We start from the raw sequence: 15,639 nt of genomic DNA, 5'->3' as shown, positions 1-15,639 counted from the left end.
GAGGCTGTTTCCACTTGCCCACTAACTCGCTGATGATGTGGAGTCCCAGATATTTCCCTGCCCTCAACCAGCCTTTTACCTCTGAGTCAGAAAGGCACTAGAGAAATTTCAGAAATCAGCTAAAAAAGAGTGAGCCTTCTCCTTCTCCCCTTCTCTTTCATCCTCAACAAAGCATAAAGGGTCCTCCCCACAACCTCCATTTTTTTCTTTTTGGAGCAATAGGTTTGGGATAAGTCTTTCCCCTCATAGTATCTCCTCCCCCTGCCCAGCTTTCTCAAAGGGCTTGGCAGGAAGAATTCAATGGTTAGCCCTGATGAGGCAGCTGAGAAGAGTCTGTCCCCCGAGCTGCTGGGATTGGACATTCTCCTACAGGCAACAGGGAGCCACTGAATGTTCAAGAGGAAGGGAGCTTTACCATCCAGTTAGTGTTTTAGAAAGATTTATCTGGCAGTGGAGATCAAAATGGAACAAAATCTTCCTGGGCTGTCATTAGAAACTCCCCCAGTTTATCTGAACGCTTTTCCACCAGACTGGTCTAGTCAGCATTCCTGGAATTCACCACATTGTTTCTTGCTTTCCCACCTTGTTTATACCATTCCCTGCACCAAAAAGTGGGTGGCATTTATTAAGTGCTTATTATATGCCAGACGCTTAACCAAGCGTTCCACATGTCTTACAGTATACATTATATACATTACCTCACGTTGTATCGTATCGCATCACAGCATCTCCCGTCACCCCCTCAAACCAGCGTCAAGACCTCTTATGGCCTAGCCTGGATTGGTCCATCTTTATCCACTTATGTCCCACATGTGAGCCCTTTGGGGTGAGGATCCTGTCCCAGAAGCCTCTAGTGTGGCCCCCCTGTACCGTCGGGACCCTACAAATACACACAATCTTCTCTTTTGGTCAGCACCCCAAAGCCCTGGCTGACCTCCCTCACCATGTGTAATCTCTTTAGAAGGACTTCTATCACATTTTTTGTGCGTCTCTAGAGCCCTTAACATAGTTTGCTTGATATTTTCATATAGGCCAGGTTACTTAACACCTTTGAGCTTCAGCTTCCTTGTTTATCAAGAAGGGATGAATACGTCCCCCATAAGGTGGTTGTGCCTTGGGTGCAAACAGTGGATGAAAGTGTAGAGCTCAGGAGCTGCCTGGGTGGCTCAGTGGGTTAAGCCTCTGCCTTCGGCTCAGGTCATGATCTCAGGGTCCTGGGATCGAGTTCCATATCAGGCTCTCTGCTAGGCAGGGAGCCTGCTTCCTCCTCTCGCTCTCGCCCTCTCTGCCTGCTTGTGATCTCTCTCTGTCAAATAAATAAAATCTTTTTTTTTTTTAAAGATTTTATTTATTTATTTGACAGACAGAGATCACAAGCAGGCAGAGAGGCAAGCAGAGAGAGATGAAGGGAAGCAGGCCCCCTGCTGAGCAGAGAGCCCCATGCGGGACTTGATCCCCGGACCCCGGGATCATGACCTGAGCCGAAGGCAGTGGCTTAACCCACTGAGCCACCCAGGCGCCCCTAAAATCTTAAAAAAAAAAAAAAGAAAAAAGAAAAAAGAAAGTGTAGAGCTCAGAGATCAGCATAAAGAAGGTGCACAGTGAGTTCCATTCTTTTTTTTTTCTTCCTGAGGACAAAGGTCTTACCTTTTCGTCCTTTGGGCTAGATGGCTTCTCTACATGTTCGACTGAGAATCATTGTCACCGGGAAGGAAGGGGTGCACTGACAAGAGCTGGGGTGGGCAGGGTATGCACCAGAGGGAAGACCTGGACACTTCTACAGGAAAGAGCGGACTTGACTTGGTATCTGAGACCATGAAAGTGGAAAGGGGAGAGGGCTCCAGGATGCAGTCCGCCATCACGAGCCCAGCTCCGGAATGGAGCTAGTCCTTGGCCATACCAGGCCAGCCGGTTAGGCAAATACCTCTATTTAACAAGGAGTAATTATCTCAGTGGGGTCATTGGAGACGATTTCAACATTTAGAAATTGCCTCACGGACTTCAGAAGGCCCTCTGGCTTCTTCAGTGAAATTTGTTCTTCAAAAACCTAGGTCTTTCTTTAAAAAAAAAAAAACTATTTCTACATGATCCTCATTACAGAAAACTCAGAAAAGTGAAGTTTAAAATACAACAAAGCAAAAATCATTGGTTTCTACCACCTAGAGGTAACTACTATTAACATTTCAGTGTGTAGAGAGACCATCACTATGTGGTTTTTAGATTTGTTTCTTGCTTCCCAGCTTGTTTATACTACCAGCTTTTTTTGAATTCATTAAAACTTTGTTCTGGTTTTATCGAGATATAATTGACATTACTGTATGAGTTTAAGGTGTACAGAATAATGGTTTGACTTGCATATAGTGTGAAATGATAACAGCAATGTGTTTAGTTAACATCTGTCCTCTCCTATAGCTAGGATAAAAAGAAAAAGCAAAAAGAAAAAAAAATTTTCTCTGTAGTGGGCACTCTTCGGATTTACTCTCTTAACAAGTTTCCTACATGTCATACAGCAGCATCAACCGGAGGCATCACGCAGAACGCTATATCCCTATTTGTCTTGTAACTGGAAGTCTTTTGACAACCTTTCCCCAATTTCCTCTTCCCCTACTTTCTGCGTCTGGTAACTTCAATTCTGATCTCTCTCTCTAGGAGTTTTGTTTAGTTTAGTTTTGTTTTTAAGATTCCACAGGTAAGTGGATTCATACAGTATTTGTCCTCGGCTGATTTATTTCACTGGGCATCAAGCTCTCCAGGTCTACCTATGTTGTTGCAAATGGCAGGATTTCCTTCTTTCTTATGGCTGAAAAATATTCCTCTGTGTGTGTGTGTGTGTGTGTGTGTGTGTGTGTGTATACAATCCATTGATGGACACTTGGGTTATTTTCATGTCTTGGCTATTGTAAATAATGCTGCTGTGAACAGGCAGGTGCAAATATATTTTTGAAGTTAGTATTTTCATTTCCTTTGGAAATAACCCCAAAAGTGGAATTGCTGGATCCTATGGTAGTTCTATTTTTTTTTTTTTTTTAAAACACTGCATGCTGGGGCGCCTGGGTGGCTCAGTGGGTTAAAGCCTCTGCCTTCGGCTCAGGTCATGATCCCAGGACCCTGGGATCGAGTCCCGCATCGGGCTCTCTGCTCAGCGGGGAGCCTGCTTCCTCCTCTCTCTCTCTCTCTCTGCCTACTTGTGATCTCTGTCTGTCAAATAAATAAAAACTAAAAAAAAAAAAGTTTAAACATGCTGTTTTCCCTCTACAGTCCTCCGCTCTACCAACTGAGCTACCGAAGGGCGCTAAACATGCTGTTTTCCATAGTGGCTGTACCAATTTGCAATCCCACCAGCAGTGCACAAGTTTCTTTTTTCGCCACGTCCACACACACAAAAATATTTTTTTCATGATGGCCATTCTAACAGGCATGAGGCGATGCCTCATTGCAGTGTTGATTGGTATTTCCCTACTGATGACTGGTGTTGAGTATCTTTTCATCTGTCTGTTGGCCTTTCATATGTCTTCTTTGGAGAAATGTCTATTCAGGTCTTTCATCCATTTTTTAATTGAATTTTGTGGTGTTTTGTTTTTTAGTTTATTTATTTTTGTTTCTTTTTTTTTAAGATTTTATTTATTTATTTGACAGAGCGAGATCACAAGTAGACAGAGAGGCAGGCAGAGAGAGAGAGAGAGGGAAGCAGGCTCCCTGCTGAGCAGAGAGCCCGATGCAGGACTCCATCCCAGGACCCTGAGATCATGACCTGAGCCGAATGCAGCGGCTTAACCCACTGAGCCACCCAGGCGCCCCTGTTTTATTTTTTGCTTTTGAGTTATTGTTCTTTGCATACTTCGGATATTAGGCCCTAATCAGATATGTGATTTGCAAATAGTTTTTCCCATTCTGTAGCTTGTCTTTTCACTTGTTGATTATTTCTTTTGCTGTGCAGAAGCTTTTTAGTTTCATGTAGTCCTGCTTGTTTATTTTTGATTAATGTTGTTCGTGCTTTATGTATCATCTCCAAAAATTATTGCCAAGACCCACATCAAGGAGATTTTTCCCTATGTTTTCTGCTAAGAGTTTCAGGTCTTACATTGAAACTTAATACATTTCAAGTTAATTTTTGTATGTAGTGTAGGATGGGGGTCTGGTTTCATTCTTTTACATGTGAGTATCCGATTTTACCAGCACCATTTATTGAAGAAACTGTCTTTTCTCTATTAAGTATTCTTGGCTCTCTTGCCAAATATTAGTTGACTGTACATACTTGGGTTCATTCTAGGCTCTTGCTTCCGTTCCATTGGTCAGTCTGTCTGTATTTATGATAGTACCATACTGTTTTGGTTACTATCGCTTTACCGAATAGCTGGATGAGAGTAGGCTTGCAGTAAATATTTGTTAAATTTCATTTTTCGTTGTCATTAAATTTCATTTTTCATGACACTTTTTTTCTTATAATGAGTTTCCCTCTTATACTCTTAGCCCACCCCTGGGTCCTCCTGTAGGCAGCTAAACTTATAACTTCCTTATGTGTCCTTCCACAAATATTTAATGCACATGCAAATGAATTGCATGTCTATTCTTCTAGTCTCTCTTTTTAAAAAAACAGTTGCTAGCATACTGTCATGCTTGTCTTCCCCTTGTTTTTTTTGCTCGACAATGTACCTTGAAGACCACTCTCTATCGGTATGTGAAAGTTTTCTCATTCTTTTTAATAACTGTGTAGTATTTAACTAAATGGATGTTCTATATTTATATAAGCAGCCTCCTATTGATGGACAATCTTATACTATTACAAAAATTACTTCAACGAAATAAGCTTGCCTATATGGAAATATCCTAGAATTGAAATAATGAAAATGTTCTGAAATGTGATGGTTGCTTAACCCTGAAATATACTCCAAACCACTTAAGTATATGCTTTGAAAGGGTGAGTTTTACAGCATTTGAATTATATCTGAATATTTTAAAGATGAAAATTAAAAATAAAAAACAAAACTTTCCTCTAAGGAAAACATGTCAAAGCCTGAATATATTTAAAATTTTTGTCTTTAGAAAATTAGAAGGTGGTTAATTTGCTTTTTTAAAGAACAAAGAACATTATACTTCTTAAAATTAATACCACACAGGTGTGCCTGGGTGGCTCAGTAGGTTGGGCATCTGACTTTAGGTTTTGGCTCAGATCATGATCTCAGAGTCGTGAGATCAAGCTCTGGTTGTCTCCATGGTCAGGGCAGAGTCTGCTTGAGATCCTGTCCCTCTTCCCCTACCCCTGTCCTGAACTCTCTTTTTCTCTCCTTCTCAAATAAATAATTAAATAAAATCTTTTTAAAAAAATAAAAATAAATAAAAGCAATACCACACATTTTGAAACTTTTCTTTACACTACACTAGACTAAGAGGAAGAGAGTAGAAGTTACAAGGGGAGGAAGAAGAATCAGAGGGGAAATTGCGGGGGACGGCAACCTCTAGGCAAGTTGAGACTCACAGAGGCTAGAGGGGAGCATGGCACAAATAGCCTGAGTTGCAGGACAGAAAGAAAGAGCAGGAGCTAGCAGAGAGAGAAATTTCCCGGAGCCACTGGGATAGCTTTTAGATTCCCCGTGGGTGGAGGGGAGCTAGGAAGTTCTCTGTTGATAGCCAAGAATAATGGAAAAGTAAACGAATTCTTTACTCCATCTTATGAACAACAATGCCATAGAGCCACCTCATTCACAGCATAGCAATGCTGCTTAAAGACCTCGCTCTCTACCCTGCGCCCAGCAACGGAGTCTCAGAGAATTTCTTCCCTGTTCAGGGGCTTGTCTCCCTCACTCCTTTACCTTCCTCATTCAAGTATCAATTCTTCCGCACCCACCCAAGTGGCCCTTGGTCCTTTCTAGCACCTCAGTCAAGATGATGAAACGATCCTTCATTCCTGGAAGTTTCCCTGTCTCCTTCCCAGTTCCGACCTCCTGCCTCTCCCCTGCTTTCTTCTACTATAAATTAGTGTACACTTGCTAATATAAACGGAAGTGTACAGAATGTACAGTCTGGCTTCTGTCACCCATGTGCTATATTATTCTTTTTTTATGGCTGACCAGGATTCCACTGTGTGTATACACCATTAGACTTCACTTTCAAGATTAGGAATGCAGGACCCAGAGAGAGGATGAAATCCGATTAGTAGAAGACCTTAACAAAAATCCAGAACAGAGAGGAAAGAGGACCATGTTTTCCTAAAACCCAAATGTGCTTTGAACTATGAAATCCTATGGCCGCCAAGAGCACATCAATAAGCAAGCCAAACTGCTTGTTGCAATCTCTGTCTCCAGATCTGATGAGGTCCTGGCCACAAAGGGAACCAGGGCAGCTTAGCAGACATTACTTCTGGGAGTACTCAGAGAAATGATTTAACTGCGGGCCTTTTCTGCACTATGCCCTTGAAGAGGTTAGGAATTGAGAAAAGAAGTGCGCCATATTATGTATAAGTATCAAATGTCTTTTAGTTGTACCAGGTTGGATCAAATGAGACAAAAGACTTTAAAATGTTGTGTCAACCGTAAGGCATAAATCAAAGGCAGAGTTTTCTTATCCACCAGAAACTACTTCAAGATTTTTTTTTTTTGTGCTCAGATTTAAAATGTAACACTTGAGATTGCTGATCCAGGAGAAACAAAACAAAAAAGGATCCTCGAGAACCTTCAGTGAAACTGTTCAAAGAAGTTATAACATTATATCATAATCAGCATCTGCGTGGATCTCTGTAGGAGACTTCAAGTTCTTTGGGTCCGTGATAAATCCTACAGAAGTAGCTCTGCGACTCTAGCTAGCCTCACTCCTTCCCATGCCCAAAGTGACAGTGAAAGCTTTCTTTCCATCTATCACCATTCAGCTATTTGGGGTCAAACTTCTACCCTGCCCAGAATCCGAGGGTGTCCCCAATTTGTTTGGGCCCCACGGACAACTGTAAAGAAATCTGAGATTCTGAGACTGAACTCTTAGTGGCTCCCCACAGCACCCTGCATCAGTATTACCCTCAAACCCTGGCTTCCTAAGTGGGGCCTCAGGTGGGCAGTGTTCCCATCATCTGGGAATTTCTTAAAAAGGCAAATTCTTGACGCTCTTCTCCCATTGGGATCCACATGTTAACAAGATCCCAGAGATCTGTGTCACGTTAAAAAGTATGAGAAGCTCCTATTTATAGACTAGTGGTTCTTCAGCCTTAGCACGGATCAGAATCTCCTGGAGGCAGCTGCTGCAGGTGTACCTGAGAACCACGGCTCTGGCTCTAGAGCTAGATGATTGCAGAGATTAAGTGGATCCTTTCCCATTTGCTGAGTATGATGGAGAATCCCTACATCTTCCAACTCAGCCTGAGATAAGAATCCAGGAAAGCTAACACTCCTCAGGGACTGGGACTATGGCCTCCTCCCCTGAGTTGTTTTAATATTGCCTCTAGTTTAAACAGAGCTGTGGATGAAAGGTTCTAGGGCCTTGGTATCAAAGGCAGAGTAAATTTATGGCAGAGGCTCCATCCGGGAATGTGTTCTCTCCACCTTTAAAACAAACAGACCCGAGGTGCTACAGCTAAGAGCTATGGTCCTGGGAGGGCCCCACCTGAGAATGGGATAGGATGGTTGGTGACCCTGCACCACCCCTCCTGGAGAGTGTTTTCTAAAGGTCCTTCAAGTCCAGGGTTTTTGTTTTGAGTCCTTCTTGGGAATGCTCAGAGCTCTTAAGTGCACTTGTGCCCTGCATGGCCCAACAGCCATGTGCCCCGCTACAGAGACACACTGTGGAACACAAGACACAGCCCCGGGACTCTAAGGCACAGGTTGTACACTGTTGGATCCTGCTGCCTCTGTGCTACGAAGACACACCTAAATGCATAGAAAAGCGACTTCAGACAAGCAAAATTATCTTCAAGTAGAAATATTTAACCAAAGAAGGACACAAAATCCATTCCATATAGTAGCGATGCGTGTCGGCTGGGAAAAGGTTGATCCATTCTGCCCTAATCACTCATGGGATGGGGGGACACAAATTATTTTCACCAAGATTACATCTCACAAATTATGAACTTAAATCACAAAGAGGCTTCAAATAGAAATAATAACTGTCATTGTAGAATGCTTATTATATGTCAGGATCTGTGCTAAATGTTTACAGTATTACTTCAGTCCTAGGTATGAGGTTAATATCACCATTATCCTCATTTTATAGATGTAGAAACTGAGAAACAGGGTTATGACCTATGTATTTTGCTCAAGGTTGCAAAGGCAGTTTGATGTCCAAACCTGTGTTCTTAACCATAGACCAAATGTGGCAGGTTACAAAAACTACAGCTTGACAAGACAGGGAAAGGACTGGCCATTATTGTGTATGACAGGGGTTTAAAAAAAAAAAAATTTTTTTTTAAGCAATGGAACTCTGTTTGTCTACTTATGTATTTATTTATTATTTAGTGGCATGGGGTAAGAAACAAAAATCTCACAAAGAACACTACCTCATAAAACTGATCAAAGTAGATCTAGCTCTTCTAGCTCTTCTGGTAAAAGCTGAGCAGAGGCCCCAGACCCCTTCCTACCCTCACAGCCCCTCCTCCACCACACTCTGCTCCCTCATAGTGGGTGGTACTACCATACAGGTCTCTCGTCTCAATATTTCCAGTCCCGAGTCCATTCCCTGCCCTCTTTCCACCTGGGATAACTGCGAAGCTCTTCTCCGTTTCTGGTCATGGGAGACCAGGCTAAAACATGGATGTGTCCTGGAGGGGAATGGCCCAGGGGGTGCACTGCCTTTGAAAGATGGGTGGAATACTTGAAGGATGACGAGTTTTACTGAGCGTCCGAAGTTTGAGTTAGTAGTTGAATGAAACGGTGGGGGAATTGTTTAGAAAATGTTGTAATAGAAAAAATAATCAGTGTTTCAATTTGCATTTTGCTGGTTAATCATAAAACTGGGCAGTTGAAAAGAAAGAAAGAAAAGAAAAGGAAGAAAGGAAATGTTGTAACAGGGACTCCAGGCAGAGAGTTGTGTCTAAATACCCAGTGTTTACTTCCATAAAAGCCCAGCTCAGCCTGGAATCATGTGCAAGCACCATCATGTACCTTAAGCATTAATGGATTGGCGTTCCTCTAAGCCTAAGGCATTCATGGATTGGGGGGAGGCAACACAGTGCCAGCCCAAGCACTGGCTCATAGAGTTCCTATACCTCACCTCCACCACTGAAGACTTTAAGTGCCCAAGGCTTTGGGAGCTCCATAAAAAACCATCATCCACAGCAGTCTCATGGAGGGACCTCAGGTGATCTCTCCAGGGGCCAAAGTGGCAAGTAATTCACTGCTATCTCCATGCCATCCAAAATGCTTGTAGCTGCCATTCTATGGCACTGATCTTGTTGGACCAATCAGGGTCAGCCTTGAGGAGAGATCAGCATATCCAGACATTTCTACCTAGGTAGTAGAAACTTCTGGAGTGGCAGGAATTCAAAAGGCCATGATGATCCCTTTTATGTGATCCATTCAATCCATGGCTCTTTGACCCATTCATGGTGTTGGCGGAGGGTGGTTCTCACCTTTAAAAAAGCACTTTAACTTATTATCACCTTTAACCTTCTAGTAGACATCATCAGTCTCTTTTCCTTTGCATCTTTTTAAACATAGCTAAATTCACAATGTATATTCGAATTTGTGCCTTGTTTTTCTTTTACCGATTTATATGCATTTTTCCATGTGTTAATTACTTTTTATAAGCAACAAATAATCTTGAGTGACAAAAGTAAATTTATCCACACCCTCGGTTTCTTCATGTGTAGAATATAGACAGTTGTGTCATGCGACAGTCCCCTGGAAAGCTTTTAAATCATAGACTGCTGGGCCCCACGTCCAGAATTTCTGATTCACTGGGTCTGGAGTAGGGCCTGGGAATTTGCACGCCCAACAAGTTCCCAGGAGATGCTGATGCTGCCAGTCAGAAGACCACACTTGGAGCACCAGTGAAATGAGGAGATCGAGTTGTGGGATTTCCAAGGTCACTGCTGGTTTCAGAACCTAAGTGTTTGCATATTTTTCAAATTCCTTGAAAAAACCCAACCAACTTTTAAAACACATGACTTTTCTGAACTTTAACAAAACCTCATGATTTTTTTTAAACACAAAAGAATATCATCTACCATTGAAAAGTAATTGTTTCCACTTGTAACTCACATGCATTCCATACTTGCTTCTCTTTGAAGTTACCTGGATTTTTAAAAGGATATCTTTAAAGGACAGTTAGACTTCTAGCTAATGCTTTATTGTTTTTCTTTACATAGTTCCATATGTATTGAAGAGCTGTGCAGAATTTATAGAGACTCACGGCATTGTGGATGGAATCTATCGGCTTTCAGGAGTCACCTCAAATATACAAAGGCTAAGGTAAGCTGAAAGAATAGCCCCAGAAAGAATTCTCCTGCGATCCTTCCACTGTCCGTACCTCTGTCTGCCAGGGTTGGGAGTATTACAGACCTGAAGGGGTTGAGGGAAGGGTGGCAGAGCAGACGAAGTGCTAAGTTTTCAGATGCCTGACTGTTCTTAATCTAATCAGGAAATCCTCTCCTGTGATGTAATTCTTTCCAACAAAAGCTCCTAAGGTTTTTAATCTGTTTCTTTTTTAAAAACATTTTATTTATTTATTTGACAGAGAGAGATCACAAGTAGGCAGAGAAGCAGGCAGAGAGAGAGGGGGAAGCAGACTCCCTGCTGAGCGGAGAGCCCAATGCAGGACTCAATCCCTAGACCCTAAGATCATGACCTGAGCCAAAGGCCGAGGCTTTAACCCACTGAGCCACCCAGGCGCTCTTAATCTGTTTCTTTGTCTTGCACCAGGTGCAAGACACTTAGGTGGATTCATCCTTCGCAGGATGGATCTATCCACCTATCCTTCTTAGGTGGAACTCAAATGATTTCAGTCACAAGTTAGAACAACGTAACTTATTAGCGTTCAGTTACCTACCCAGAGCTCAGTTAGGTTCCTGTTAAGAACTTGGAGATGATTCGAGTTTTTCTGTTGGTACGCACACTTACCATTTGCTAGTCCCTCAGTCAGGAAATTAAAAATCTGCATGACTGTGTATTTCTCTCAATGAGGCTGAGATTTTAAAAATTATGAGTAGATGAACTATTTCCAATTCCATAGATTTATCCTAAACAATTCTAAAATATATCCTGAATTTTGGGGAAGAAATTTCTATCACATTGAATTAAGAGTACAATAACCTTCACACAAAACACAGATATGTATGTGTATGTTTTATGTATGTTATATATATAATAAAGGGAGTAGATATATAGTATATTTACAGTGTTTTACCAAGTGTTATTTTTATATATTTATATGTTTAATTATAAGGGTAGACTTTTAAAACAGTAAAAACATTCATATTAGCAGATTAGTCCATTAAATTGAATAGATTGTACGGTTAATTCATCTTCTGTCTTCTTCCTCTGATTTTGTTCTGCCTCTCCTCCTCCCATCGCAATTGTAATGACATTCTGCAAAAGGAAAAGGAATAAGACATCCTTTTTTACTCCTGGGGAAGTGGTGACTGTTAAAAACTAATTGGTTTGTGCAACCATCGAGTTTGACAGATCTATGTACTTACATAATGTCACTATAATTTACTAGCCTGACCTTTTCTAGAGTTTCAACAGCAAATACTTTTTAATGTTTTACTCTTTGCTCTGAAAGAGACTGCACAGTAAGTAGTTGGTATGGTGGGAGAACTCTTGGGCAGTAGCCCAATTCTTTTTCATTAAAGGACCAACCTTAGCCCCTGCAGGGAAATTTTGGCTAAATAAATGGGTAAGCTCCAAATGTGTTCTTGTTCTGCTCCTCTGCTCTCTTAAAAACAAAAACAATAACAAATAAAACAAAACAAACCAACAGCAAAAAACCCATGCCCCTGAATTTATATGGTGCTGCAAAGTTTTCTTTGAGCACAAAAGGAGCCCCACCCGGCTCCTTTTGGGCTCAGGCAGCGTCAGGGATTTCCCCACCCTTTGTTAAAGGGCCAGAAGCAGGTGGCAGGAAGCCGGGCAGGGGGCTGTTGTTGAAATTTTTGTCTTTTCTGAAATCTTCGCCGAGAAAGGCAGGATTACACTTTTTTCTTTCAGATGGAGTTGGTGGAGTGTATTCTTGGTTATCAAAATGCTCATAGTTTGGGGACTTTGAAATGGTAAATATTCATGGTGTGTAAAAAAGCATGATACATAACTACGATCTTAATTACATTAAAATGCTTACTTTTGTAGATACACACATGGGACCTAGAAGTCAAACTGTAAACTGCTTGTGATTATGGATGACTTTGTTCTTTGCTTCTTGTGTTTTTCAACTTCCTTTTAGGCACATGTTAACTTTTAAAAAATAAATTTTTTAAAACCTAAAAAAAAAAAATGCTGGCTCCAAGAGTCCCGTTCAGTCTGTCACAATGCAGCTGACCAAATGAATTCTCTCAAGAAATCTGACTTCTCCTGTATACGAAAGCTCCAATTTGTCCCTTTTCGAACAGGTTTTTAACTTGTATGTATATATTATTTGAGGCAGTGTATTCCTATCACCTTGGTCAAGAAATGTTTTTAAATTAGAAACAAGGCCTGGAACCTGATGTTGTTCCCAAACACCTCACTATACATTGTTCATAAGATATTTATACTCCTGGCTATCCTATGGGAGTCACTATCAGTGGGCTTAGAAGGGTTCAGAGTCTCCAGATAAAACAAGTTTGTTGACATGAGTATACGGGGATGAATGATAACAATCTGACACACCCTGGTTTTGGTCTCTTCTCCAAGAAAGAGAAGTTCATTTAGAAAAATATTTTGGAAGAACTGAAATCTGAACAGGCTTTTTTGGCAACAAAAGTTCGTATTTCCCCACCGTTCATAATTTAGACTGGGACATAATGCCCTGAGAAATCATTTGTAAATGGGCATTATGTTTTTCCGATGACAGCAGCTTTCACAGGGAAGATCCAGACCTGAAGTGGAAGTCTTCCCGGAGCTTCCTTGTGCTGGGAAGAGAAGGTCATTTTGATCAAGGTCAAAAACAGAGTCAGATCAGCGGTTTAGGGTCTTTGTACCCATCAGCAGCCAAGCAGCTGCTGACAAGGAGCCCATGCTCTCCGGATTGTTATGTCTCTGTCTGTGTTGTTTCAGGCAAGAGTTTGGTTCTGATCAATGTCCAGATCTGACAAGGGAAGTGTATCTCCAGGACATCCACTGTGTGGGCTCACTCTGCAAGCTCTACTTTAGGGAGCTGCCCAACCCCCTCCTGACTTATGAGCTCTATGAGAAATTCACGGTGAGTGTTTGGATTTCCATTATGGTTATTGGGTGGGACTCCTGGATGGGCCAAGGAGAATTTCAACACTAACATAACAATAATAAAACTCACCAGATGGTTGACATTATCTTAATCAGGTAATGGAAGTAGGTTGCTATAGTGAGGAAAGTAAGGTAGTGGATCCATCGGCTAAATTTTTCCTTTCTTAGATTTTCAGAATCGCGTTTATTTGTTTCAAGAGCTGGATTAGAATTATCTCTGTGTTTACTTAACCGAATGCTCCTCATTGTATAAGGGAAAGCTAAACAGCAGAGGTGTGAAATGACTGGCCCCAGGTCACACAGCAGGACAGGAACCTAAGACTCCAGATGTACCTCTACTGCTAGTTCATTTTCATCAGGCTTCTCCTTCTGTAGTTCTTTTGGGGTCTGGAGAATGAGGTGGGCAGGTAGAGAAGGGAGAGAGGACAAACCTAAGTCAAAGGAGAGATCAGAAGGCTGGAAAAAGGAAAGAATCTGGGAAATGCAGCCAAGAGGAAGAAGAGACTGAGCCCATGAGTTGAATTGGTGGAGGGTGGATGGGCAGGACACCTTACCAGCAGCTCTATGGTCACCAAATAGGGGCATCTATGGGAAAAGTAGAAAGAATAAATGCTTGCAGGATGTCTGTAGAGATAGCATTAAAAATGGGCTTGAATGTTTGGCTGCTGGGGTGGAGGTGCAGAGTAGGTGGAGAGATGGGTTCAGCCGAGATTGAGGTTCACCTAATAAGGGGGGTGAGGAAGATGAGGGTGTATGCGAGAGAGTGATAGAAATAGTTGACCATGGAATTTTGTCTGGATAAGAGGGGAAGTAAGGCCGTAAGGCAGTGAGTAACAGTGGTAACAGTGAAAAACTATTATTGATGGATTATTCATCCCAATAAGGGCAATAGACTGTTGGAGTGGGGTGGTCAAGGGGATGTTTGCAATTAAGATTATGGAGGAGTTGAAGTTACTGATAAGGACCAGGTCTAGGCTCTAAAATGGGAAGCAGTCTTTCTCATGGCTCCTGTCATAAAGTTATTTTGAGCATAGAGAAGGTTCTTCAGTTCCAAACGATATAGGAATAAGTGGATGCATTTTAAAAGTTGGGTTTGGACCATTAACATATACTCAAGAGTTTTCAGTAATAGAGGGAATCACTCATAATGATAACTGGAAAAAAACAGATGCATAATTGTATATTAAAATGTGACTAAAGAGAAAGATGTTCAAAAGATTAATAGCCATTTGTTTCAATGATGAGATTATAGTTTTCACTGCTTCTTTAAGACTTTAACTTTCAATATCTCATCTACTAAATGTACATTAATTTTTTAATGAAAAAAATTAGGCCAAAACAAAAAACTTGGGCCCAGAGGTTGACTACTGGAGAAGCCAACATGTATCAGCTGATACGAAGTATCAGGAGTTTGCGGACCCTTAGAGATCTAAGGTGACCTCGAGATCTAAGGCTGAAGGCAAATGAGCCCCCACTCTGAGTGGTGAGGTTAAAAATAATGGTAGCCTCTAACAATTGAAACTACAGAGGAGTCTTTCCTGGGAACCAGGAGGAAAAGTTATGGGTCTCGTGAGTCTGCCAGAGTATAATCTGTGATTATTTCCTCATTTTAAAAGTAATCGTATTTGGTAAAAGACAGATTGGAAAATGGAGGAAAGGTAGAAAGGAACCCTTTGTCTCCTCTTAAAGACCAAAGACAGCTATGGTTAATATGTGGGTCTTTCTTTCACTCCTTTGTTCTTGGAGTGTTTTTGGTATATTTTGTTTTCCCAAGTCAAAATAGAATTTTATTGCAAAAATGAAAGCAATACAGAAAAGTGTAAAGGAGAAAGTATAAATTGCTGGAAACTCCCCACCCCAGACATATCTGCTGGTAACATTTCAGGAGACATTACTTCCTCTCATTTCAGGAGACATCTCTCCCTTTCCCTCTCTTTCTTTCCCCCTTTCCCCTTTCCCTTCTCAATACTATATATCACTGCTTTCGGATGTTAACTCAACAATGTGGCCATCTTTCCATGCTGACAAAGAGAGAAACACAATTTTTACAGAGTATTATCTCATATGCACAGTGAATTTCTTTTCTTTTTAAGATTTTATTTATTTATTTGACAGATCACAAATAGGCAGAGAGGCAGGCAGAGAGAGAGGAAGGGAAGCAGGCTCCCCGCTGAGCAGAGAGCCCGATGTGGGGCTCGATCCCAGGACCCTGAGATCATGACCTGAGCCGAAGGCAGAGGCTTTAAACTACTGAGCCACCCAGGTGCCCCTGCACAGTGAATTTCTGAAGCCAGTTTCCTAC

General features: G+C 41.5%; 1 protein-coding gene across 1 annotated transcript in view; it reads left to right on the top strand.

Moving 5' to 3' along the window:
• ARHGAP31 (Rho GTPase activating protein 31) overlaps positions 1–15,639 on the top strand; it is a 111,185-nt gene that overhangs the window by 51,827 nt on the left and 43,719 nt on the right. Inside the window, exons 2-3 of the mRNA XM_059164000.1 lie at positions 10,286–10,388; positions 13,170–13,314. Coding sequence (XP_059019983.1) covers positions 10,286–10,388; positions 13,170–13,314 — 248 coding nt within the window. The remainder of the gene's footprint in view (positions 1–10,285; positions 10,389–13,169; positions 13,315–15,639) is intronic.

This window comes from Mustela lutreola, chromosome 2 (genome assembly GCF_030435805.1).
Source record: "Mustela lutreola isolate mMusLut2 chromosome 2, mMusLut2.pri, whole genome shotgun sequence".
NCBI lineage: Eukaryota > Metazoa > Chordata > Mammalia > Carnivora > Mustelidae > Mustela > Mustela lutreola.
Note: the sequence above shows the minus strand (reverse complement) of the source record. Positions and strands in the feature narration are given on the sequence as shown.